A 26,493-nucleotide genomic window follows, 5' to 3' on the forward strand; every position below is an offset into this window, starting at 1 on the left:
ACTCCCTCACTTCCTTCATCTCGTTGACAGCCCGAGCCCACATGATATCTCCTCCTCCTCTTGTCACGCCACTCACAACCATCGCCCGAAACCGTCGGCTCATGTCTCCACCCTGCTTCTCATGACTCTGCAACAGCTTTGCTCCCTCTCCACGCTATAAAGCGGCCCCTGCAGCATGCCACTACCCCCTCCCGCACTCTCTCACCCGAGAAACTGCAAGCCCTCCTTCTTCGCCCACCATTGCCGGCAAAGTACTCCACCGCACGTCGTCTGCCGCGTCCGAGCCCTCCCCGGCGCTTCTGAGGACGTTATCGGCTTTGCAGTAGCACGAGGAACCTTCTCCGCCGCACCACGACATCGTTCCATCGCCGCAAGCCATCTTTCGTCGAGCTCCGGTGAGCACCGCCACCATCTCAGTGTCGTCAGCCTTCCCCGTTGCGTGTCAAGGCCCGCTGACCTTTTCCCCGGCTTCACATGAGCGTGAGGAAGCTTCCCTGGTCCTCGATTTTGCTTCTGTGTCACCACAGCCGAGTTCCCGTTGAACTGCGACCCCGTCATCTCCAATCACCCTAAGCCTCCCTCGACGAGCGCGAAGCCCTCAGTGAGATCCACGTGCGCCTCTTTTCGTTTTCCACCGCTCACCGTAGAGCCTAGTGCACCGTAGTGAGGTAGCGCGTTTCTCTGGAGATGCTCTGGCCATGCCCACGGCGGCGGCGCCGTTTTCTATCGCCGTCGGCAGCCAATCTCTCCCTAATCCCCCTGAGCCATCAGATCTTCGACCTATGGCCCAGATTAGATAGGCCAAAACCATACCCCTTCGATCCACCATGGACCGATGAACCATGCCACCTTAGCTGGTCCACAGGACCATACACCCCATCAGCACCCACGTAGGCGCCACATCATCTGTTTGAGCCCAATCAGCGATGACGTCAACATTACACAATAACCAGAATTTCCAGTAAAAAATAAATTATGTTATTCTCTAAAATTAGGTCTTTTACAGTTAACCCCTAGACTTTTTAGTTTTCATAAAAGGCCCCTGTTAGCTATGTTTATTTTACATTAAACCCCATATAGTTTTATTTATTTTCATACAAGTCCCTAAACTTTCACAAATAAATCCCAGAAACTTTTCTATTTTTACCAAATAGCTCTTGCCTTTTTACAGAAAGACCCATGTAACTTCAAACATTTATAATTTTTTTTTTGTCATAGCTCTGTTTTAGGAAATCCTTGCGCTCACATGGTCATACCAATGTGTACTTTTTGTTAGTAGGCTTTTTATAACGCTTTGCTACTATTTGGTATACTATTCTTAGATGTTTGTACTTGCTTATTTTTTGTGTTTGTGAATGTAATAGAAGACGAGCAGTTTGTGGACCTGCAGGACTAGATTTTTAAAGAGTTTGAGCAACCCACTGTTAAAGGAAAGTGTTCTTGATCACATTGACCCTATTATAAGAAAGTATGTCTTTTATTCCTACTTGCATGCTATCAATATGAATATCATGTTTAGGGTTTACTAGTACTTTTCAGATTATCCTTATCGCCTGTGTTGCAATTTGGGTGTTTATGGTAGAAATGTATATTCATGCTGTCAAGTCGGGTGGTTTAAATGTTAATCTGTTTAATGGTCTATGCAATATGAACCGATTTGGGTAATCTTTTTGTAGCAACATGGATCATAGGGATCTAGGCGGGTTGGTTTGGTCGGTATGATTGTTGTGTGCGCATTGGGTGATGCAGGACCAGCTTGCGAAGCCTGTAACCCAGTGCAATAGTGCAATCACAAGGCTTACATGGGTATGGTCTAGATAATTAATTAGATATCCTCCTTATTCATATGCACCAGTTGGTTGTTGAGTGGCACAAGATGGGACCTCTGCAGTGGATGTAATCCCTGTTAGCTGTGAAACCTTAGTGGGTGTATACAGATTTGGAGGTGTTTTGTAGAGGCCTTATAGTGAGACCCCGACTCTATATCCTAGAAATGTAAAGCAACATGTGAATCATGACTCATGGGTAAAATGTGCAACCTCTGCGGAGTGTAAAACCGATATATCAGCCGTGCTCACGGTCAAGAGCGAGCTTGAACTTCTTAATGAGTAGTGGGAGATATTGGATGGTTGGTTCAAGTAGTTTGGTGGTGGTAAACCGAGGAGCTGGTAGCCGGATATGGAATATCTAGTGAGTTTGATAGTCGTATAGAATCTAATAAGTTGTGCCTTTTAAAGTCTTATGGTCACACATAGTAAATAGGACTGCTATGTCTTTTTAAGTTCTAGATTATGATGACATAGATGTTGTAAACCTAAGGCAAGCATTTCTTATCTTAAGCTCTCATGTCATGCTTTTATACACTTGCTAAGTACGATATGTACTCACGTTTGCTTTCTCTCAACCTCTTGTTGCTGCTCAGAAGGTGAAGACTTCTAGAAGATGGAGCTGAGTTCTAAGTGGAGGAAGATTTTGGCTCGGAGACCATGTTCTAGACTGGTGCTCCTCCGTACAACGCTTGTGGATTGATAGAAGATCTGCTACTATCGGATTATCTTAGTATTTTTTTAAGACATACGAATCCTTCTGTAATGAATCTTATCATTGTGTAATAGTACTGTAAAGATTTCACTTATGACGTCACCACATGTATAAAACTTGATCTTTATATACATACACAATACATCTGGTTTATCCTTTTAAAACCGGATGTGACATAGTTGCTAGTAATTTGCAAGCAAGAGCATCTCAAGTGTGCACCATGCCTGCCTCTGGGGAAAATCATGCATAGAGGGCAGCGCACAGAACCATAAGAAGTGGCCATTCCATCCCTCAATCCAAGGGCCTTCCAAAACATACCGGCTGCAAACACATCCGTAAACCACAACGGGGAAACCAGTGGACGAATCGACAGCCTTGCAAAGGCGTTTACCGATGGAGAGATAAGATCACAAAGATCCTATCTGATCGAAGCAACAAGGAGACCAATGGGGGTTGTATGCTTTCCCATGTTTCGAAGGCTTTTGAGAGCGAAATGACATGCTGTTAGCGTGGTAATGAATGGGGGCTGGTGCTGGCTGTGTGTTTGAGCGATCCCTGTGGCCACTCATGGGCATATGCAGTGAAGTGTCGTCTGATTTGCATCACAATGTCAGCCTAGTGTCCAAAACACCTACAGAAAAATGACCCCTTTTCCCTGCATGTTAGCATGTGCAATGCAGGACCAATGTGCTATTTCAAATCCTGCAAGGCTCACAACACATAAAGGGAATTTCACCACCAAAAAACTAACAGCGCCACGCAGTCAATATTACTTGGAGCCAAAATAGTTTCGATGAGTGGTCAATGAGGCTAGATAGCACAATTCTCAAGAAAAAATGCGCAAACTCGAAGCGAACAATGGTCAGATCCCCATCACATTTCGATGATCCATGGCGGCAACCTAGAATGGTGATACAGAGACCGACTCCATGCACATATATTATAGACACCGCAGCATGATAAGGTCTCGCTGAAACATGACGACCCGATCGAAGCAATGGTGGGCTAAGCTTGCTATCGATCCATAAGACCGTCATCAACCATTTCCTCTTTATTTTATTTTATTTTTCTAATTTTCTTATCTATTTGCATTCACTTTATTTTTTCTTATCTTTAACAGTTTCTATTTAAAGAGATTCGTAAAAAGAAAGAAAAGAGAATTCCGGTCTGAGGGAAATGAACTTACAAATCCTTTCGTGAAGAAAACTATGAAAAAAAACTGCTGGAATACTGAATGAAAAAAAATTCTTTCACGAAGGAATTCTGAGCCGCGAACAGAACGTTGATAAAGTAGAGGAGCCGGGCGATGCTAGGACAAAAGTGTCCTCGTCGGTCGATTCCAAGATGAGCGAACCAACAAGGAGAAGAAGGGAGAATCTGCACGCATTGGAGGGAACACGCGAGACTATTTTGCAAGTTAGATTGCGAGGGCTGCATCTGGTACGTACTGGCACTCAACTTTCTAGCTCATCAGCTGTTGCAGGTACTGGCACTCTGAACTTTCTAGCTCATCAGCTGTTGCAGGTGCGGTGAGAGCAACCAGTCGACATAATTGATAATTAATCATGTTAGAATGGATTCAGGGGTTGGTTGTACTGGGAGAGTGATAAGGATCCACAGCAGCTGCTGCTGCGTCCACTGGATCCAGATGAGCTTGATGCTGCAGTGCATATTGATCCTGTCCATGCTGTGGCGTCTGCCTTCACCACCTATAGCTTTGTTCTGCCTGGCCGATTATGGTCTGTTTGGCTACCTGTATTGTTCTCAGTTTGATTTGTATAAGTCATGCAGACTGAGTTGAGATAGGTTGGAGAGATGCAGTAGGATTTGTTTGGTTGGTTGCACGCGCTCAGTCTGACTGAGAAGAGATGGTGTTTAGTTGCCCGCATGAGTATATATTATAATATAAAGGAACTCGCTTTTTTACTAAATAATCTTGGGTTGAAAATATTTTTATAAATTAGTACATCACATGATAAGAATATTATTGATTTTTTTATGATTTTTGGAGAATTTTAATTAAATATTAACTTAAATTTTTTAGACCAAACTAATTAAAATGGGTTGCTAGTGAGCTCTAGTTCGCTCATAAAAATGTTTAGAATTTTTGGACCACTCTTGTACTCTTAAATAAAATTGAGAGTTAAATAAAAAATTCATATATATATAGTAAATTTGCAGAACAGGCCCGACGGATACGGCCGAATCTCGCGTACGTGCGGAGCCAGGCTGGTGCGATGCTCTTGCACGGGCGGATACAGGCGCGAGCAAGCGATCAGGCAACCAAACATCCATTCCACGACTGCAACTACATGCATCGATGCTTGGATGAGCGGAGCCGAGTAACCAAACACACTTTTAGCTCACTTATCGGCACAAACAGTATATCAGGATGCAAAACGTGGATACATTATTTTTCTATGGGAAAAGGAAAGATGAAAGCGTGGAAATTTTCATTATACTGATCTATCGATAATTTTGTCGCAAACAAGTTCCAAATAATAGCTGAGTTTTGGGGTAGTGCTAAAAAAACATGAATAGCTCGATGATACTTGTACTTTTTTGGTCTAGTTCTGAATCACTGCTGTCTTTTTTTTTTAAGAGGAAGAATCAATACTGTACAGCACAAGCATTTAGGTCCGGCACAAAAGGAAATTCCGATGGGCCCTTACATAGCAGCACCTGAGCCGGCTACTGCCGACATGACTCGGTTAGACCATCACTAAGCTCGATTGGATGAGCCCATAGTCATGCCGAATATGGATGAAAAATTGATAGCAGATTCATATCATTTGATATTTGTATTTGGTAAAGTGTAAATATGGTAACAAAAATTCGTATCTAATTGACAAACGGATACAAATATAGATATATCTAAATTCGTTTCCTAGATATAAATATAGATATATTCGAATCTGTTTTTCTAGAAATAAATATGGATAATATATGTATCTGAATATGTAGAAATATTTCTATAGAATATAAATATGAGTAACATAAAGTTTCATTCTTTTATCTTGTTCTTTTACTTAATTCTTTCTACCATATATATTATTTTATTGTTTTGTATTGCACCACATATACTGTAGAGATAAATTTGCCCAATCCAACGGTCCAAAATTATCTAAAGTCATGGTATTATATTAAAAGTGACTCTTTGCCTTAAGGTAGAGGATCAATTAACTAAAAATGAAGTTGCTTATGTTGAATTGCTATCAAGCTCGTGTCAGATAAATTTATTATTTTACAATTTGTCGTTAAAACTATAGGATATACGCATACAACTGAATTTAGTACATATTTGGATACGGATTCGTATTTGAATAATCCAATTCGTATTTGCATTTGAGGATATTCGGATTTGTATTCGTATTTGTATTAAAATATAGATAGTAATGTGAAATATTTGATTCGTATCCAATCTGTTTTCACCCCTAATACGAAAAGTAGGATTTCTATAAGTAGGGCGTGATATCCATAGCTTCGGGGTAACGCTCTTTGAGATTGGTGCAAGGAAGTATTCGATGGTTGCGATGTGACCGAGTGGGTTTAACACCACATGTGGAGGGACATGTGGCGTGATCTGATTGGAGGTGGGTGGGTGGGTTGAGATGTGATTAGATTTTCGATATTCAAACATATTTTTCTCTGAAACCGTAAGTCCTTTTTTACTACTGTGTTGTTTAAAATTAATGTAACAACATAAGATTCAATATAAATATATTTTTTGAATTTTGATTTTTTTTAAAATCAACATTTTAAATGTACTAGTTCGAAATTTCGATTGTACTGTTTCAACGTTTCAATTAAAATATGAAATAGTTTTTTTAAATGTTGAACTACGTTTTACAAAGTGTTGAATTTGGCCTTTCCAGAATGTTGAGTGTATATAAAAAAATACGAATTAGAAATAAATAAAATAATAAACTACTAATAAAGTAAAAAAAAAATCTGAGTGAGTGGGCCGTGACCGTTGGTGGGCCTCTTGATGGGTGGCGCTACCCTATGTAGGCAAATCCGGCGATTTTTTATTTTTTACTTTTAAATCCAAAATTACAAATATAAGCATTCACTTTGAAATTTACAATTATATACTCTGGCGCCAGTTGGGAGGGCTACGTGTTTCCCCTTCCAACGGGGAAATATTTAAAAATAAATAAAAATGCAGCCTTTTAATGCTCTTAAAATTTAAAACACTATTGAAATATTCATAATATTTTTTGAAAAAAATTATGAGGTAGATGATGCTATAATCTAGCGCTCTAAAAAATTTTAGCACAAATAATTACTTATACAATAAGAAACAAAAAGATAAATTTTAGCATCCTTGAAGTTTGTCATTTTACATGTCGTATTTTTGTCTGAATGTTTTGAAAAACTAGATGATAGCATTCTCTATATATAATTTTGTTTTAGAATTTTTTATGACTATTTTGATAGTTTTTTAATTTTGAGAGTATTGAAACGCTATATTTTTATTTATTTTTTTATAACGGAAGGCGACGGGTCAAAGTAGTACAGAGTTGCAAGATTTCAAAAGCGGAGGCGTATATTTATAATTTTCGGATTTAAAAGTATAAAATTAAAAAAGGTCCAAATCCTGACACCTTCCAAGCAAGCGGCGAACGGCTCCGCGGTCCGCGCCCGCCACGAAAGCAGCCGAGCCGGCGGCGAAGCAGCGACGCCTCCTCGGAAAGACAGAGAAATATCTTCTTCCGTCTCGGTGGTCGCCGGGCTGCCGGCGAGAGTCACGAAACGAGACGATGGCGTGCTGCAGCTCCTCCCCGCGTCCGCTCCCTCCCGCGCCACCGCCGCCGCCCCCTCGCGAGCCCGGGTTAGCGTCCCCCGTCGCCGCGCTCTCTCTCCATCCGATGCTGCGCGGCCGCCGGCGCCGACCCGGGGGAGCCGCCGCAGGACGCCGTGCTCAAGGCCATCTCCCGTGAGGAACCTTCCTTCCTTCCCAGAACCCCAGATATCCAAGCTTCTGCTCTGAGCTAATCAACACCTTGCTTCATTGTACCTCCCCTTTTCAGATAATGCGATAGTCGTATTCACTCTCCCTAGTGTCAGCTCTGCTCAGCCAATTCTGAATTGAAGGGGCAAATTAGCACCAGTTGAGCGTACAGGTGTTGATTAGTTGGGATCTGGATTTCTAGTAGATTTTCACGATGCTGGTGAATTGGTGGTCCTCATTTTATCCAAATTAATTTGCCAACGTGCATTGCCGTTTCTAGCTTTTTAACTGCATATCGGTGGTGACGACAGTCGTGCCTAGGAGTTGGGTACTGTGCTACTGAATTACAGTAGGTTTTCGGTTTCGGTTTTTCACTCTATCGTGTTCAAATGGGTTTCTGTTGCACCTGCAATATGCTGAAGCTTACACCAACGTAGGCTATAAATTTCGGCTGTTTCATGATGATAGGAAGGCAGATGCATAAAGTCAATGACAGACCTAGAACAAAAATGACCGAGTGTTCTGGACTGGCCTGCCCGGGTGTCCCACTTGAGCTACAGGATGTCACATAGGCTGTTACATATAATAAATCACTGAAAAACGAATTCAACCGGTGTCATATGCACCCTGTGGACACAAGGTGGATCCGCCCCTGCATAAAGTGTTTCCTGTTTGGAGGAGTTAGTTACTTTGTTCTATCTTCTAAACCCCTCATCACTTAGATAAACAATTATAGGAAGATGTCAGCAAAGGTTAGCTTTGTCGCTGATTTTGGTGCTTATGTGAGAGTTTGCATATTTCACCCAAAAAATGGCATTCCGTGACAAATTACTACAAAATGAGTGACTATTTGGACATACAATTCTTGAAGCCTTTGAACTATTGACAAAAGGCCTGCCTATGTTTTTGTAGTCCTAGTTGTTGAGTTAGACCTCCTGAGTTATTAGAAAAAAAATTGAATGAATATTTAGTTTGCTGATTTTGATCTTCAGTGCTATGATAAAGGTGGTTTCAAGTGATTTAATATCTTCTTAGATAAATCAATTCATTTACCCTAACACCTGTTTTAAACAACTCCTCTGTTTTATATTATTGTAGGATTGCAATACTACTTCTATGCAATTATTGTGTTTTTCCTATTCCAGTGTTAATGCACACGTTCCAAATGGTCCCTGAACAGAACTATTATATATAGATCCAGCTTGCTTAAGTGTAGAAGAGCACAAGGCCTTTCTATTAAGAAGTATTAATTGCGGAGGTCTGCACGCTATGCCTACTTACTAGAATATTGTGTAGTTACATGCTTTCAAGTACTTTTCCTATTGTTTCTTTGATCCAAGTACAAAGTAATGTTCTTCCAGGGACTATATCATGTTTTAACTTTGTAATCACTCTCAACTCTTTTTCATTTCCAAAAATAGAGATAGCAAGCTCTAAAGGAAGGGTTGCACAAACAACAAATGTTATCATGGGTGGTACTGTGACAAATGATGCAACAGATGAGTGGCTTGTTCTTGATAAAAAGGTGTTCTGACTTCTAGATTAGATTATTTCCTCATCTTCAACGTGTTCTTTCTTCTGCATAGGTATCTTATCACCATGTATTTTCTAAAGGTCACTGAGAGCCATTGGTAGGCAATTTGGGACGAAGCCTTTTTGCTCCAATTATGTTTCATGTAAATGGCCCCTCTGGAATCAGTTGGAATGATGGGTGTAGTACTACATAAATAAAATGTATGTCGCTTGTAGCTAATATTTCCGCATCGGCTCCTGGTTCTATGCTATACTGTATTTTGGGATGTCAGGTCACACTAACAGTATGCCATATCCGCTGCAAATAGTTGTATCTGTATATTACTTTCTCAGTATTCTTTTATCTGTGTTCGCACCATAAGTCTTAAGGCTTTAACCTTAGCTATCATTTGTCAAGGAGCAGAAGTTGTTTGAGAATTGAGGTAGTAACTTATCATGGCACAAAATACTACAGAATACTGCTAAACCTGTTGACATATTCCGTAGTTTATGTCATGAGTCATGACTTGGTACGAAATGTGTGCTGTGACCTGTGATTCGTTTTCCTACTACTTTTTCAACTATACCTGAAACCAACTATAAGAAAATCAGAACAGTGCTTTTGGATTTTACTTGGTGTATCATGGTAAAACACTTGCTACTTCTGTTTTGCAGGTATATACATATCCTACAGTTAGAGGGTTTACAGCAATTGGTACTGGAGGTGATGATTTTGTCCAGTCGATGGTTGTTGCTGTTGAATCAGTTCTTCAAGAACGAATTCCTGAGGTTGGTTTTCTCAGTTTCTTTGCAACTCTGCTTATAAAAGTAGAAATACAGTGTACAGAGGTACAGCCATTGATGAAAGTGATTCTGGTTCATTTACTCGGATTTGTGGTTCCAATTGTCGGCCTGTCGCTGTAAACATTATGTTCACCATTTAGTTTGGAAGAAAGAATATAGAGTAGCACACGCCAGGACTTCCATCAATGTTGTTAAAATATTTCTTTGAATCTGAGCAAGCTTCCAAGTTCTTAGTTTCTTGTACACTTAGTGTTGTGAACTCTTGGACTGTCTATATTACCACATCTTGTCCAATTCTGCCTTTCTGTAACCATCCTGATTCTTATGGACTGTTGATCTTGTTTGTGCAGGGTCAAATATCACAGAAAGTGTCTTCGAAGGGGAAGTATGTTTCAGTCAAAATCGGACCTATTCGTGTGGTTTCCGGCGAGCAGGTAATCCCATTATTCAGTTGTAATGAATATAAACACAACTCCATGATATGAGCCAATACATATAGTTTAAGGCACTTACTGCATTTCAGACTGTTTCGCAGTTCTTTTTTCTGCAGTACCTCGACGGAACATGATGAGGCTTAACACTGTTTTGTTTCCAGGTCCAAGCGGTGTACAATGCCATGAAGAAAGATGAGCGCATGAAATTCTTTTTGTGAACGGCAATGCCATGCCCAATAGGTATATTCATTCTTTGTTTAACCGTTACTGCAATATTGTGCCAGGCAGTTGATGATGTGTTGCAAGTACAAGGGATGAAGGGAAGACATTTTCCTGATTATACATCTTGGTTGCATTATTTGATTGTGGATTGACCTATCACAGGTTGAACTATTGTATATTGAACAGTGAACAGTTGAAGCGCGAAGATACTCTTGCTCTGCATCAGTAGAGCTAGAAAGCAGAATTGTTTGCATCATCTCATCTGCTCTTATAGACGAGGGTAATTTGAAAAGAACTTGTATCAAATGCCAGCAAAGGAAGGGATTACTGGTTAAATCCATATATGCTGAAGTTACCATCTATGTAGCTCGAAATTCAGAAAGAGAAAAAAAAGCTGATTCGGGGTCCACGTAGATGGACTGTGATATGTGATAACTCTTTGTAGAGGAGAGCAATATGCACTCGCCATATGTGTCGTTGGATTGCAACAAGAACCGTTTTTTCTGGATCGATGTAATGGGATGGATGATAATTGTCATCCTTAAATAATATATTTTTCTAACGAAGTGACAGGAGAGTTGCTCGTTGTATTAATTAGAAAGAGAAAGCCTGTATGTCAACAGTTACAACAAGAGGTGACCAAAAAACCCTACAAGGCTTATGGGTTCGTGATGGTTAAGACCTATTCTTGCAAAATCAGGCGTCTAAGATGAAGCGCTTTTGCAAAGGCCTAGACGGAAGCCTCATCCTTGATCAATTGTCCAAACTGGCTTGGCCGCTGTCCTTTTTGTTCAAAGATCCTCCTGTTCCTCATGACGAGCGATTTGAGTCCTTTTCATGTTGAGGATGAGGGTGGTCAGGATGCTGGATCTATTATTGGCTAAGAGGTCTTGAGAAATCAAGTTGAGATATATCTTATTTTATCTTGTTTGATGAGTGATTGACGTTTGTATGGCTTTTGTTGGTTAGCATATGTATGGTTATATACTACAATGTTGATTTTGTCTAACCCAAGTTGAAAAGAATTAGAGTTTATATCGTTATCTTGGTGTAGGAAGTTTACACTCACCGGATAGTCCGGTCTGAGGGTTTTTGATCTCACCGCACAGTCCGGTGTGTGGTAGATGTGAGCACTGGAGCTTTTCAGCGCAGAGGCAAAAAAAAAAATCATTCACCAGAAGGTCTGGTGTGGGTGAGAGTGAGTATCGGTCTAATTTTTCAAAAGAAGGATGCAAATGTGAAAGTTTGGTGCGGTAGCCTCACCGGATGGTCCAATGTGTGCACGGGTGATCACCGGAGGCTTCATCAGACAAAGATTTTTAGAGAGGTTGAAAAACTAAGTTTCAGTGATGATGTACTCACCGGATGATCCAGTGATGGGCGTGTGAACACCAAAGAGTATCGTCGGAGCCTTTCAGTTATGAGGCAAATGTTGAGATGTTCATTGGATTGTTCGGTGTTGGGATTTTATGATCACCGAACTATTTTTTTCAGAGAGGAATGCGGACCGGGTTCCAGTAGAGTTATACTCACCAGATGGTCCGGTGTTGCACTGGTGTGAACGCCGGACCATCTTATGTTCACATTTTTGTTACATCTGATCTTTTTCAGCTTGATTTCGATTTGGACTAATATATAATGATGTTATATGGTTCTGGAGATCCATGTTTGCTGATCTCATGGTGTGCAGATGATGGATACAACTTAGCGACCGACGGCGGGTGATTGCAGCTAAGCGAGATGCTTAGTGCCGGACGATCAAGGAGGTCGAACGGAGTCAAGGATGATCCTAGTGGTACACATAGAGGTTAAGCAAGGCAAGAGATGAAGGTTGATGAAGGCGGTATATTGACAAAGTTAAGCGAAGGGGATGTCGGTGTAAGTGACAATACGGCTCGAGGGATCGGGAGTGGGAGAGACTTGCCGGCGGTCAAGATCACAAGACGGAGGACACGCGTTAACATCGGAAGACTTACTTAGGTCAAAGCAAGCAGTTGTGAGTCACGCCTTAAGAAGCGTGCGAGTCGGTTTCCCAATTTGACCACAAAACCACAGGCGGATGGAGTGCATGTGACATCATCGCGAAGCTTGTATCAAGGCGAAGCTAAGTTGTGAAAGCGACACGATCGTTCGGTGGATGGAGGAGAAAATAGACTAAAATACCCTCGGTGGTAGGTATGAATGTACTGCAAGAGAGAGATATTTTAGGAACAGTCAAGGAAACTTGGAGGTCAAGTTTTCTATGCTATAAATAGAGGGGTATGGCTAGTTGGAAAGCCACTCCCTTGAGCCAACCACATGAGAGCCTTGTGCTAGGGTTTAGAGTAGAGGGAGATGAGTGCTTAGTCTATGTAATAGATGAGAGTTTTTGAAAGATAAATCTTTATAATCCGCCTAAAATATGGTTGACCTTTTTGAGTAATAAACTTTAAGTTTTTGCATATGCTTGAATTCCCCTCTTTCTAGTTTCCTTATATTAGTTTCCTTGCAAGTTTGCAAGTTCTTGGTGTTTTGTTGTTGATTTTTGTTTTTCTTTTTGAGCTGAAATTTTAACACCTTGTGAAGTTATTTTTCTTGATGCTAGAGGTATAGAATTTATATACACATGCATATGTGATGGGGTCCTGAATTCCCTTGCCTCTAGACCATTATCTTGGAGAGTTTACTTGTCTGATGGTCTCGTCTATGTTTTGTTCATATTTAAAGTTGTCAGTTTTTTGGCACAAAAACACATGTAATATTTTTGAATGGAACCTATGATTCATATTCTATCCGTAGAGTCATATTGCCTTGAAACTTTTCATATTATTTTGTCTCTTTGAGTATTTTGCTTCTACTCAAGGTTTGAAGTGTGTTGGATGATTAAAAATAGAAGAAGACTACTATTTCGCAAGAAATTGTTGATACGTCTATTCATCTCCTCTAATTACCACTTTTGTTCCTCCAGATCTAGAGAGCGATTCGATGCCAAACACGTTGTGAGTACACTCGACGAAGTGATGGAAATAAGCCACTGCACATGGCCAACTCTCTTGGCAAGGCCATCCGTGGTCCAAAGTGTTTTGATTTGCCAATACAGCATAGAATTTACACTTACGAGGGGCCAAGCTGTTCAGAAGAGCGAGACATAGTTCAGGTATCCTTGAATAATCTAACATCCCATCTCGATGTGCTGCATTCTATATCTTATGGATGGTTAAATTAAACCCACGGAACATCTATCAAAATCTGATCCATTTGGATGCATATATCAGTTGGAAATCTGTGATCTGCATTTCCAGTCCAGTGCTGCAACCATGGCCAGCTTTGCTTGGGCGCAGGAGAAAAAAAGAACGGGAATGTACGTTGCCATCCAAGAGTGAATCTAATATCCAGGATAACAAAGAAAGGTATGCACCGAAAGTGAGGGAAAAAGGAACAGAGATTCCAAAAGTCTAATTCATTGGTTGCATTTTGGCCTTTAGGGATATACCTGCATCGGAAAGGCTCGACAAGCCTGACCTATCGGTTTAAAGATCGATGGGCCGGAAATGAGTTTTTCAACCGCATAAAGTACGATGCCGTCGCTCAAGCAGAAAACAGGATAAGGAGGTCCAGGAGCAATCTTTTACTTTTTTTGAACGTCTTTTTTTTAACGTCCCAGTAGCAATCTGATCTCAGATGAAGTAGCAGTCTGATCTCCGATGTGAAATGGTGACTTGAATGCTTCGTGCAGAGAATGTAATTAGAAACAGAGATAATTACATTACCTTACAACAATTGATCATGAACCAAGCTCAAAAAGGGCAGAGAATTAGGCCGGCTGCGTTTGTGACTTGGCCTAGGGCTTCTCTGCTACTGCCATCCTTGGCTCCTCTCCTCTTCTATCTCCGGCAACCCTCGCCACAGGTGAGGAGGAACAGGGTCTTGTCTTCATTGTAGATCTAGGAGTAGGATTTGTTTTACCTCTAATAAAGGCAATGTATATCAAAGTTCATCATCATTATGACGATGGTGCGACGATTATGTAGGATTAGATTCCTCCACCTCTTCTCCGGCGAAGGTGGTGTCATCAACGGCAGTGACTCCGGCAAAGCATGTGGGAGGTTAGCTTTTGTAGTAGGGTTGGAAAACTTCATCACCCCCTTGTGCGGGTTGTTGTTCCGAGTTGATAGCTTCATTGCCTTCAGACACAAATTTTATTTTTGGGTACTGAATCTGGTGAATCTATGGAAGGTGGTGCCAGATTTAATCATTTACCTCATCGACGAGGACACCACCGATGATGTTTGTTTAGAGTCTCACATGTGTCTTGATTGTGGATTCGAGGCATTGTCTATTGTGGCTATTCAAGGGTTAGGGTTCCTCATCAAAGTTTGTATAAGGTTTCGACTTCGGTTTCAATGTTCTACTTCACTCAGCTACTATAGGGAGAGGTGAAGAATGACGAATGATACCGGAGGTAAAGAAGAGGATCTGGTTATATTATCTTTGTAATTTTTTTATTTCTCTAGGACCTCTATGTAATATGGGGATATATTTCTTCCAAGTTAAATATAATTTCAGCCCTATTTGGGAAAAAAAGATGTTGTCAAACTTTCACAAGGAATCCCAAATCCATGATTCAGGTAGGGTTTTTGTTTTTGTTTTTTTTTTATTTTTTTGCAAAATAAGATTTAGGTGGTTTAGTGGAGGCTCTCAATGGAGAGGTGCTTGCATTACTACAGAAAAAGTCATCATCACCCCCTCTTCACTATCTGTTCAAAAATAACCAATAGTGATAACATATCACTACTAGTTCGGAAGCTTTGGGTGCAAGAAAATTGAACCAACAAGAACTGACAGTGATAGTGATTAACACTGTCAGTTAGTAATACGAACCGATAGTGATATCCAAATTATCATTATCTGTTCATAATATAAACCGATAATGATATTAGCTCATCAAAAGATGTGCCTTTTATAACCGAAAGTGATAATAGCTATTACTGTCGGTTGTGTTTACAAACCAGCAGTGATACTCAAAATATGTACGTCTTCACGCACGCGCATGCTCGGCTTCACGTGCCCGGCTACTCGGCTTCTTCCAATGACTTTAAATGTTATCTCTCTCTCTCTCTCTCTCTCTCTCTCTCTCTCTCTCTCTCTCTCTCTCTCGTGCGCGCACGCTCTCTACACGCTCTCGCTATCACCCACCGCCTCCTCTGAGGATGCCTCCCACACCTGCCTTGTCTAGGGAGGAGGAGGAGGCCACGCTGACGTCAGCGTCAGACGAGGCACCCCTGACCTCGAACTTCGGAGACTCGGTGGGGTCCCCCTCATCGGACGAGGTGTGGGATGTGTTCATCGATGAGCTGCTAAAGGTGAAGAAGGCTCGGATGAGCTCATCGTCCTCGTCATCGTTGTTGGAGGAGGCCAGGGACAGTGCCGACGACGAGGATGATGATTTTCGGTCGTGGATCGAGTATCATCTCAACCGCGGGTAGCTTACGAGCATGCATAGGATTTTTGCGCGTGCAATTTAGGGTTTTGTGTGTTGTCGTAGGCATGACGACAGCTTTTGGTGTACAGTAGCATTAGTGTAATATAAGCTCTATGAATATGGTGATTAGTAATAATAATCTTATTTAAATTAATACATTAATGTATGTTTTGTCCTCTATTGAGTATCATTGCCGGTTCATAGCTGGAACTGACAGTGATAAGTATACAAATTGGCAGAATAAACTTAATAAACGGTAGTGATATGCACAATTACTGTCAGTTCTGAATCAGCAAAGATAATCATGGATTATCACTGTTGGCTTAAAACTCAGCAGTAATGCAGTTTTTGAACTGGCAGTGATGACCTTTTGTGAGGAACAATGACGTCCTAAGAGGAGGGGTGAATTAGAACACTTAGAAACCTAAATCAAATTGACTTCAAAAACTTCACAAGATAAATTTATCTCAATTTCTATCTAAATATACTCTAGGTTTATCTAGTGTGTCTACTCTACCGCTTAAAAGGATTGCAACCTACTCTAGCAAGGTAAATTACAAGTATGCAAATGCGGAAACGTATATAAGGTAGAGAGATAAACTTGGCACAAGGAATTTTTATCTCGTGGTATCGTTGGCATAAATGCCACCCTAATCCACATTGGAGCTCCACAAAGGACATTCCCTGGTCGCGAAGTCTCTTCCGGTCATAGCTCTTGAGCTACTAAGTCATCAAGACAAGATCCCAAGCATGATGAGCCACCAAGTCAAGGTCTCACCACTAGCCTCTTTTCTGGTCACTTGCCGTTGTGATCACTTCGGAACTTGAACCACCAAGGCAAGGGTCTTCGTGTCTCTATACACGTATATTGCAGCCACTTCATATCAAGTCGGAGAGTCAACAAACTTAAGCCATCAAGGCCCAAGATGTCAGCGAGTCACCAAGACTCTAAGGTGCCGACGTACCACTCGGTACAAGTTATGATCACCCTTTGATCACTTCTTCAATCTGCAATACCTAGCTATAACTCACTCTAGCTAGGCCTATAATCACTAAACACTCTCTAATCTTGTGCTTAATAGACTTGGATAATCACTTTAAGCACTTTGATGGCTTGAATGTCTTCTCAAGTATATATAAGCTTCCTCTAGACTCTAGCAGAATGTCACACATTCAAGTAATTGAATGGAGTAGTACTTATAGCCTCAAACTCATCAAATAGCCGTTTTTTCAACGCCTAAAAATGATGTTAATACCAGATGATCCGGTAAGAATAGCAGTACTAACATCGGATCATCCGGATCATCCGGTGAGTACAAATTTAGAAACAAGTAGTTGGAACTCCACTCACCGCCTATGTGAACATCGTACACTCTGGTATGCCTTCAAATCCATTACCGGACTTTCCGGTGAGTTATCTTGAGTCATCCGAGTCTTTGCAGTCGCTTTGTGTAAAATACTATAGTGCATTCATCTGGTATTCATTCTATTCACACTGTACTATCCGGTGAGTTAAATCTTCTATTCTTTTATCTGAAGATACTTCAGTGTAACAATCTCTGTGACCACCGGACTATCCGATGAGTTAATTTTTATTCTTCAACACCTGTAGTCGCATCTACAATAAATGCTCCAGTACTATAATCCAGTGAGCATAAACGAAACACCAGACCTTCCGGCGGGTTGATCTTCAGTTTTCTGCACTTGCATTCTTCTTTGCAAGAAATACTCTGGTATTACCCAATGTAGATCACCAGACTATTCGGTGTGGTCCTTAACCTTCTCTTCATTTGTCAGAATACTCTGATGAGTTCAATACACAGAGTACCAGACTATCCGATGAAGTCATCAGCCTTCACTTTGCCTCTGGATAAAATACTCTGGTAAGTTCAATCCCTACGAGGCCGGACCTTCCAGTGGGGCAAATTTTCATCGAACTTTTTTAATTCAATCAAACTTCATTCCGACTACGGTAGCTTCTTGATGTATTGTATTTATGAGACATACTAATTTATATTTTTGATAAATATATTAGTCGCAATGACTATGTTGTCATTAATCACCAAAATCATAATTATAGCATAATAGAGCCATTTTCGCTGCACTTTTTCTATAGCAGTGTTTAGGATAAGAAGTTTTAAAGCTAAACCCGTATTAAGAGCTTTGGAAGTTATAAAAGATTTTTTTTTATATAAAGAAACTGCCAATGGCTGGAGCAAACCCTTGATCTTAGTGCCTAGAAACTTTCCTCAAAAGGTGATGGTTAAAACAAAAAAGGATCTACCATCATCAAAGTTACGGGAGCAAAAGGGGGCCTTTGGCTTTGTGGCCTTGTGCTAACGTGCCGGATGAGTGTAGGTATGCACGGTGACATGCCAATAATATAAATAGAGGATTCGGTAAAGTGCCAAGGTGCCGCACATCTTGTAATTCTGTGAAGACAAAATTGCAACCTAGTGATAAGCTAAGGATAACATTGTCCCCGAAAGGATTACACGGTAGGATAAATTTCATGTAAGGTTACAAATTAAAAGTCAAAATTTTGAAAGACCCAGTCTCTAAATAAGCCTATTTTTATAAATTCTATCAATTTTTAATGCCTCAAATAAATTCTCAAAAATTTAGAAAAATTCACTAATATTCTTATCATGTGATTTAATAATTTATAAAAATATTTCTAGCCCTAGGTTATTTGGTGAAAAAGTAAGTTTATTTGTAATGCTCCATTTATATGTTTTTTATCATTTCATGTGATATTATCTTTTTAATTCCATTTGAATAAAAAATACAAACAACGAGTATTGATGCATAGAACCCAAAAAATCATAAATTTATTAATATTCTTCTCATATGATGCATAACAGGTTGACAACTACTACTAAGATGGTAAAACCCGACACTTAAGAAACATAGAACCAATAAATTGCAAATATATATTTGTATTTATATTTCCAAAGTAGGTAGTGATGCGATAAGTTTTAATATCTATCAATTAAATATGGCAAATGATATATCCAAAATTTAAACAACAAGATAAGGAGCATGCAGATGGGGATACATCTCTCAAAACAGAAAGAGAGAACCAAAGATGAAATGAAGCATAAAGAACAGCAAGAAGAGACTTAATATTAATCTGAGATGTTATCCAATATTTTCAGCTTTGTGCTGGCAACAGATTAAATGGAGCATGTTTTAATTAATCCAAAACCAAGGTTTTGTGCATGTTTGAATTTTTTTTATGAATTAAAAAGAGAATATCACATGAAATGATAAAAATACATATAAATGGAGTATTGCAAAGGCTTAAGTGCATATTTGTATTTTTTATTCAAACTAAATTAAAAAGAGAATATCACATGAAATGATAAAAAAATATAAATAAAATATTATAAAGGAACTCACTTTTTCACTAAATAACCTAGGGTTGAAAATATTTTTATAAATTAGTACATCACATAAGAAGAATATTAGTAAAATTTTCTAGATTTTTGGGAATTTAATTGAGGCATTAAAATTTGCTAGAATTTATAAAAGTAGGTTTATTTGGAGAATTTTAACTAAATATTGGCTCATGCTCTTGAATAAAACAAATTAAAACGGGTTGTTAATGAGCTCTATTTTTCTCATGAAAACGTTTAGAATTTTTTTAACTATTTTTATACTCTAAATAAAATTAAGAGTTAAATCAAAAAACTTAAACTCGAACATTCAACGACTTCTAGCTTTCACCGCGAGCGAGCGCGGCTCACAGCAAGTGGCTGTATTCAGCACCTCAGATATTGAAAACACATTTTCGGTGAACGAGATACCGAATATATATGCTAAATTTATAAATATGATAATATATTATCTATTTTAAAAAATATGATCACGTATTTTAGTTATTTTTGAATTTTTTACTGTTGGAACTGCGCTACTGCCAACCAGGGTTTGGCTTACCGACCAGAGCTCAGTAACTGAGCTCCGGCGTAACCGAAAAGTCGCGGTTACCGCGGTAACCGGTCGAAAATTCAAAAAAATTCAGACAAAATTCATTTGGTAAAATATGAAATTTGGGGAAAAAATCGCGATTTGAGCCGTTCGGTAACTGGTTGGTTTGGATCGGTTACTGAGCGGTTTTTGCGATTTATCGAGCGGTTTTCTCGAATTTTCCGTATTGTCGGTAACCGCTCAGTTTTCTCAATAACCGTTTGGTTTTCTCGATTTATCGAGCGGTTTTCTCGATTTTCAGTGAAGTTCAATAAAAAATCCAAAAATTATCTCAATCTTTTAAAATCAATAACTAATTCATCTGAGCTTCAAATCAAGTGAAACAAATTTTGTTGATTTCCTTGTAACATGATCTACATGGTAAAAGTATTTATACTCATAAAAAAGTTCAAAACTTTTCTGTGAGAAATTGTATTTATTAAACCAAGTTAAATGCATAGTTTACTCTTTGCTAATCCAAAAATCATGAAACTAATTTTGTTATTCTTCTTACATGATCCTATGTCTTTTAATAATACATGAACTCATGAATTAGTTATTGTAACATGCAGGATTGTGTAAATGTGTTGTGACTAAATTAATTCATAACTGACCCATGACACTAAAAAATTAGTGACACCACTTTTATTAGTTTATTTATACTATGATTTATGTAGAAAAAATAATAGTAGATATGAAAAAGTTAATTACAGTGCTGTTTCTTAACATATTCACTTTATGCTTGTAAACTTTGTAAAAATTATAGAGAAATTAATAAAACTCTAAATAAAGTGAAATCAATTTTAAAGATCCTCTTAAGATATATTTTACACAAAAAAATATATGTTTGCATGTTAAACTTTTCCTTAACATGAGTTAATAACTGAGTCGCACGCTTCAATTTTTTTTTAATTTTTTTCAAATTTTCTCCGTATAGAATATGATGCAAATGACATTATTTTTTTTAAAAAATTCACAGAAGGTCTTAGAATTATGTCTAGTGTTTTTTAAGATTTGTTTAAATTTTTTTATTTTGTTTTTATTTTTTCGAATTTTTTAATTTAAATTCGGTTATCGTTTGATTTCTGAAATCGAACCGAATCGAAATGATCGGTTTTCGTGATTTTTACCTGTTACCGTTGGTTTTTTAACGCTGCTGCCAACTACGTGTACCAAGAACACCATCTCCCATTCAACTCCTGCGATATTTACTAAAAAACCATCAACCCCTCGTTATTCGCCACGGAAAACGAGGGCAGCCTCGCCACTTCGACACATGTTCAAGTGCCCAACAAGGATTTGTGCGCTTGTACGCAGCAGCACGGTACCACCTGAGATTGACAACGACATCGCCGCGTCGTACTGCATCCTCCCCAAATCACTGACAACCGGACCCCACATACGCGTGCAGTCGATGCAGGCCCACTCCTCAGAGAACTCCTGTGAGGAAAATCGCAAAATATTTACGGCCCCGGCCACGAGCACCCGCGACGACGCGACGCCTCGCCCGCCTCACTGACACCTCGAGCTCGCAGTGAACCCCCACGGTGATAAGATACCTCGTGCGCCACCGGCACGTGTCCGTGGCCACGACTCGTCCCCGAGGGCAGGAGAACGGGACGGGGCAGCGCCGCATAGAACGGACGGCTGCGATGGGTTATGAGGAGATAGGTTGATCGATCGGATGGCTTTGGTTCCCGGTGAGGCTGGGAGGGTCTTTGCAGATGGGTGCGAGGGTGCCCACTGCTGATAGGCGGTTGCTCTGCTCCGCGTGGGGCCCTAGGATGTTGGGAAGCTGCGTTTGCATTTTCAAATTGGTAAAACTGGCAGTTTCCTTGACAGCCCCCTCATCAAACTACGATATTGCATCCAACGCCCCCATCATAGTAACTTGGGACACTTGTTAGTAGTACCAACCAGAACCAATGTTTTAAACCAAATCATTAAAATTCTCAACATGATATTACCGAGTTTTTTTTATCGAAAGTTGTCATTGTTGGATAGGATCCATTTTGATTTTAGTAGAATATAGAGCTCTTATATAAGAAGTGCAACATACTCTCATCAGAACAATCAATGTGTAGTTCAACTTCTACCGGGTGTGACGTCGTTGTGGTCAAGATTGGAAAAAGGGATAGTTAAATATGTGCAAATGGACATATTTTCTTCCACAATTCATGCACTATAAAAGTGTCTTTTGTGTTGTTGCAACTAATGCAGTGGTTGGGCCCTCACATAAACCACAATTCGTATTTCAGAGATTATATTGCAACCAAGATCAAATGCTAGTTGAGTGGGAAAATAAAAATATTATATTTTTTGGCATCATAGTTCGCTTACTATTATAACAAATGAAACACACTTTTTGAATGTTTGAATTATAATAAGACAAAATATATTAAACTATCGTAATAACAACCATAATCAAATCATTTGGGACAATTTATAATTGCTCAAGTTATGAGCAACTCCTGCACTATATGTAGTGTTGTAATTGACTAGATGAGAAAGGGCCATAAATCGATGATGTGACCATTTAGCTTCTAGCAAGACAACTCATACCAGAAAAGTGTCATTTGTATCTAATTTTATTTGGTTGTACCGCTAACAATCATATTTGTAGCATAACTCATACACTCAATTCAACTACATGTAAGACTAGAACATAGACTTGAGTCTACAATGTTTGGTTTCTAGCAAGACAACTCACCCACTAGGAATGATGTGACAACTGTAACAAAAAACGTATATGAGTAGAAGTGTAGGACAACTCATACTATACAGAACAACTATAACAACAACCATGATTAAACAAGAAGACGACAATCTATAATCGTCCAACTTAACTTTTGAAAGTATAGCTCATACACAAAGTATGCCTTTGCAACCCAAGGAGAAGGGGTGATGAACTGAGCAATGCTGGGAGATTTATGTGTGTCTACAGTAATTATTTAGTTTCTAGTGAGGTAACCCATATACTAGTAACGATATTGTACTCGTCTATGTTTCTACGGATAGCTATCTTTTTGGCATAACAACTTATGCATTTGGTACCACTACAAGTTGAGGCTACATGATACATGTGAGCTTACAACGTTCGAATTCTGATATATTGGAATATATTTGGTACCACTGTAAACTGAGGCTACAGTGCTACACGATACATATGAGCTTACAACGTTCGAATTCTAATATACGGGACAACTCATACAATATAAATGACGTTACAGCTATACTAAAACACAATAAAGTGAGCACATACAATCCGTGCTGTTTAAAAACAACCGGTCATGCTGCAGTAGCGCCGCCGAAATAAGGAGAAACGGCAACAAACTTATAACAAATGCTTGCCAAGTAGTGGAAAACACGGAAAACTGGAGGACCATCTCCAGAAAGCGCCACAAAAGTTCATCGCAAAAGCAAAAGGAGGCGTCGAGCAGCGGAGGGACTGTGCCTGTGCACCTCGACTGTATAAGCGCTCCCCCCGAAGCCCACCACCTTCTCCGTCTCCTCCGCTTCTCCCCCATCTTCACCAAAGCCAAACCCTAACAGCCCACGGCCCGCGGCGAGGAGGGGGGCTTAAACCCTAAGCCTCGAGGCCGAGCGCCATGAAGACGCTGTGCTCGAAGCCCGGCAAGGGCGGCAAGATCCACCCGTCGCCGTCTGGCGCCGGCGGCTGGGGCGACGACCCCGTCGCCGCGGCGTTCCGGCTCCTCCCGGCCGCCATGCTTGTCGTGGCCACCGCGCTCCGCCCCGAGGACCAGGAGGTGCTGGCCCACCTCGTCATCCGGAAGCCCCTCCAGGGCGGGGACGACGCGGCCGCGGTGCCACCTTCGGAGCAGCCGGCGCGCGGTGTGGGGCGACGCCACCGGGGCCACCCGCCGACCATCGGGTGCGGGTGCTTCGAGTGCTACATCACCTTCTGGTCGCGGTGGGACTGCTCCCCGCAGTGCGACGGCATCCACGCCGCGCTCGATGCCTTTGAGGAGCACCTCTTCGCCGCCGAGGCCGCCGCCACCCCGCCGCCCTCATCCAAGCGCCGCGACAAGGGCAAGCGCAGTCGGGTTCCTGCTATTCCCCCACCTCCCCCTCCGCCGCAGCCGCCGATGCCATTGCGCCGCCCCAAGTCCCTGGAGCCCCAGGCCGTGGAGGTTGTCCAGGAGCTCTCGTCCCCACTCGCGCCCTCTTGCCCTCCCCCGCCGCCCCTGGGTCTCGCAGCGTACATCCCAGAAGAGAAGGATAAGGCCCCGCAACCTTCCGCGGAGGCCGAAGTGGGGGAACGCGAGTCGACGGCGGAGGAGAGGAAGCGTGGGTGGGTGGACGTGATGGGCGGGGTGCTTGGCCTGCGGCTGTGGGGGATTTGGAGCCCGGTCGTGGAGAGCGCCACCTAGGAGACGCCCAAGGGGCAGTCCTGTGATTTCCAGGTCTCTTTTAGGGTTCTTTTGGAAATCGATCAGTGATAAGAAGCGCTTGTAGTTTCCTCCTTCCTCCCTTGGGGATATGGAAATGGAAATGGAAATTTACAAGCGTTGGTAGCTCAAGTAGTAGTAAGGATAATCAGTGGTGATGGTAATGGTGTTGGCATGCAACCGGAACAAGAAGAAGCGCTACATCACAATGGTGTTTGGTGTGAATTGAGGTCTTGTCTGCCATGGAAAAGCTCTGCTTGCCTTTCTTGGTCCTGTTTATGCAACGTAATTAGATGGTGGTTCCGTTCACTAGTGATCGATCGATCATGGAGATTCTCTCTGGTCAATGCTTTTGCAGTGTGTATGTTGGATTGGACGGTCGCATTGTGTTTCGTTGCGTTGATGGGCGGTCTCTGTTGCCTAGATTGTTGACTTGTTGCGAGTGATCTTGAGGAGGAGGAGATGGTCTCCCTGGGAATTTGCAGGCCCTCTTGGTTAGCAGGACTTGTTCCGACTTCCGGGCAGTTCTGTTGCGCCGTTTGATTTAATTGGTAGTACAAGATAGAGAGGGATGAATGCTTCATCTTTACAGCATTGGGGCATTCGTCCATACCCATGCGTGCTCGATCAGGATCCTCCGACTCATCTCTTTGAAGTCACGGCCTGATTTCACTTTAAGAATCGTTTAATATATAATCGATGTTTAAAATTAAATCTCAATTTCACTATAGTAATTTTTTTTAAGTTAGTTATGTAATATTTTTTAGTTATAACTAATTTAATGTTTTTTTAGTTATGTAATAATTTTTTATGCTAATTCATCGTTTTTTTGGTTAATGATATAATATTTTTTGTTTTTGAGCGAAGTTACGGTAACTTCAAGAAGAATGAAGTTATGATCCGAGATCCGATGGGTGGTAAGGGGAGCATGGTGATCGAGGTTCGCTTAGGGTGTGTTTGGTTGTCCGCATGAGGTTTTGTAGAGCTGCATCGTATATCCTGGATGAGTGGAAGCAGGTTGAGGGGATCCGTATTCTGAAAAAAAGTGTGTTTGGTTGGTTGGATGAGCGGATGCAAGTAGAATTTGAGTTTGTGTTTGGTAGGCTGAATCTGAGACTGCGTGAGGAAGTTCGCTGTCGCTGACGAGTGGGCCCAGCGTCAAACCGTTGCATCTGGCGAGCTAGGACGCGAGCTACGGCTGATTTGGTCGCATGGGCGCATGCAGCATCCGGTCGTATACGCGCATGAGCGGGTGCAAACGGAGCACGAGCGTCACGGCAACCAAACACCGCGCTCTATCAATTTGTACGCACGATACTGCATCTGCCGGTGCATGCATGCGCTCAGCAGACCATCCAAACACGCCCTTAGAGTATGTTATCCGTATTAGGAGTATTTTGGTTCTATATGTATGTATATATTTACAGAGAAAGTCGTCTGTTTACTTTTATGTATTATTTTTCTTTGCATTTGTGATTCAATTATACGGTTAAAGTCTAACTCGGTGGATATATCTGAATTGAGCTTTTCTCAGGACCCTAATTCAGTGGATACATTGTATCTAGTATAATGCTGTAACGGATTTATTCGTTAGTCTCAGATGCAGAGTCATTGTAATCACTCATACGAGCAATCAAATTTTTTCACATAGTTATTACATCCACAAATTTTTTCACATAGTTATTGCATCCACATGTGCAGGGTTATTATATCTATCTATACAGACAACCAATTTTTTTTAAATCACTATATCTAATCAATATGCTTTTACTCATCTATAATATACATCATAACTCTATAAAAATTTATACGAATAATCAAACATACCCTTGTAACCGACTCCGAGGGAAGGGCTTTCCCCATTACCATCGGGGATCAGCCATTGTTTGGCGGCTATGCTACTATGGGGATAAGGAATTAGTATTATTGCTTGGCTTCTCTCATCTTTTTTTTTAACCATCGTGTAGACCTCACCTCGTAATTGTACTGTCCACAGAGTACTAGCATGGGCTTTTCGCGGTGACAAAAGTAGTAACATTTTTTGCCAAACATTGTTTTACAAGTGTAGCGTGCCACAATTTTGTGGTGTATAAATTGTTTGCCACGAGCCCACAACTGTGGAAAACTATTCACTTATAAGTGGGCTCTGTCATAGAGAAAGTTTGGTGCGCTAAACGTGTGGCAGCC

At 40.8% G+C, this 26,493-nt stretch overlaps 2 protein-coding genes across 2 annotated transcripts; both read left to right on the forward strand.

Moving 5' to 3' along the window:
* Nucleotides 1-1,743: 1,743 nt before the first annotated feature.
* On the forward strand, nucleotides 1,744-11,510 carry LOC133917880 (uncharacterized). The gene is made up of 8 exons (XM_062361707.1): nucleotides 1,744-1,806; nucleotides 7,133-7,288; nucleotides 7,381-7,480; nucleotides 8,917-9,020; nucleotides 9,683-9,796; nucleotides 10,162-10,245; nucleotides 10,407-10,485; nucleotides 10,630-11,510. The coding sequence occupies exons 1-7, from the start codon at nucleotides 1,744-1,746 to the stop codon at nucleotides 10,461-10,463; spliced, it is 678 nt and encodes a 225-aa protein (XP_062217691.1). The 3' UTR covers nucleotides 10,464-10,485; nucleotides 10,630-11,510.
* An 11,778-nt stretch (nucleotides 11,511-23,288) lies between these two features.
* On the forward strand, nucleotides 23,289-24,554 carry LOC133918975 (CASP-like protein 4A1). Its single transcript, XM_062363152.1, has one exon. The coding sequence runs from the start codon at nucleotides 23,506-23,508 to the stop codon at nucleotides 24,286-24,288; it is 783 nt and encodes a 260-aa protein (XP_062219136.1). The 5' UTR covers nucleotides 23,289-23,505; the 3' UTR covers nucleotides 24,289-24,554.
* The last annotated feature ends 1,939 nt before the right edge of the window (nucleotides 24,555-26,493 follow it).

Source organism: Phragmites australis, chromosome 5 (assembly GCF_958298935.1).
Source record: "Phragmites australis chromosome 5, lpPhrAust1.1, whole genome shotgun sequence".
In the NCBI taxonomy this organism is placed as follows: domain Eukaryota; kingdom Viridiplantae; phylum Streptophyta; class Magnoliopsida; order Poales; family Poaceae; genus Phragmites; species Phragmites australis.

Coding starts and splice junctions, on each gene's coding strand:
- LOC133917880 (XM_062361707.1), top strand. CDS start 1,744: ATGCAGGACCAGCTTGCGAAGCCTGTAACCCAGTGCAATAGTGCAATC. Junction 7,289..7,380: donor TCGCCGGGCTGCCGGCGAGA/GTCACGAAACGA, acceptor AGCCCGGGTTAG/CGTCCCCCGTCGCCGCGCTC. Junction 7,481..8,916: donor CGTGCTCAAGGCCATCTCCC/GTGAGGAACCTT, acceptor TTCCAAAAATAG/AGATAGCAAGCTCTAAAGGA.
- LOC133918975 (XM_062363152.1), top strand. CDS start 23,506: ATGAAGACGCTGTGCTCGAAGCCCGGCAAGGGCGGCAAGATCCACCCG.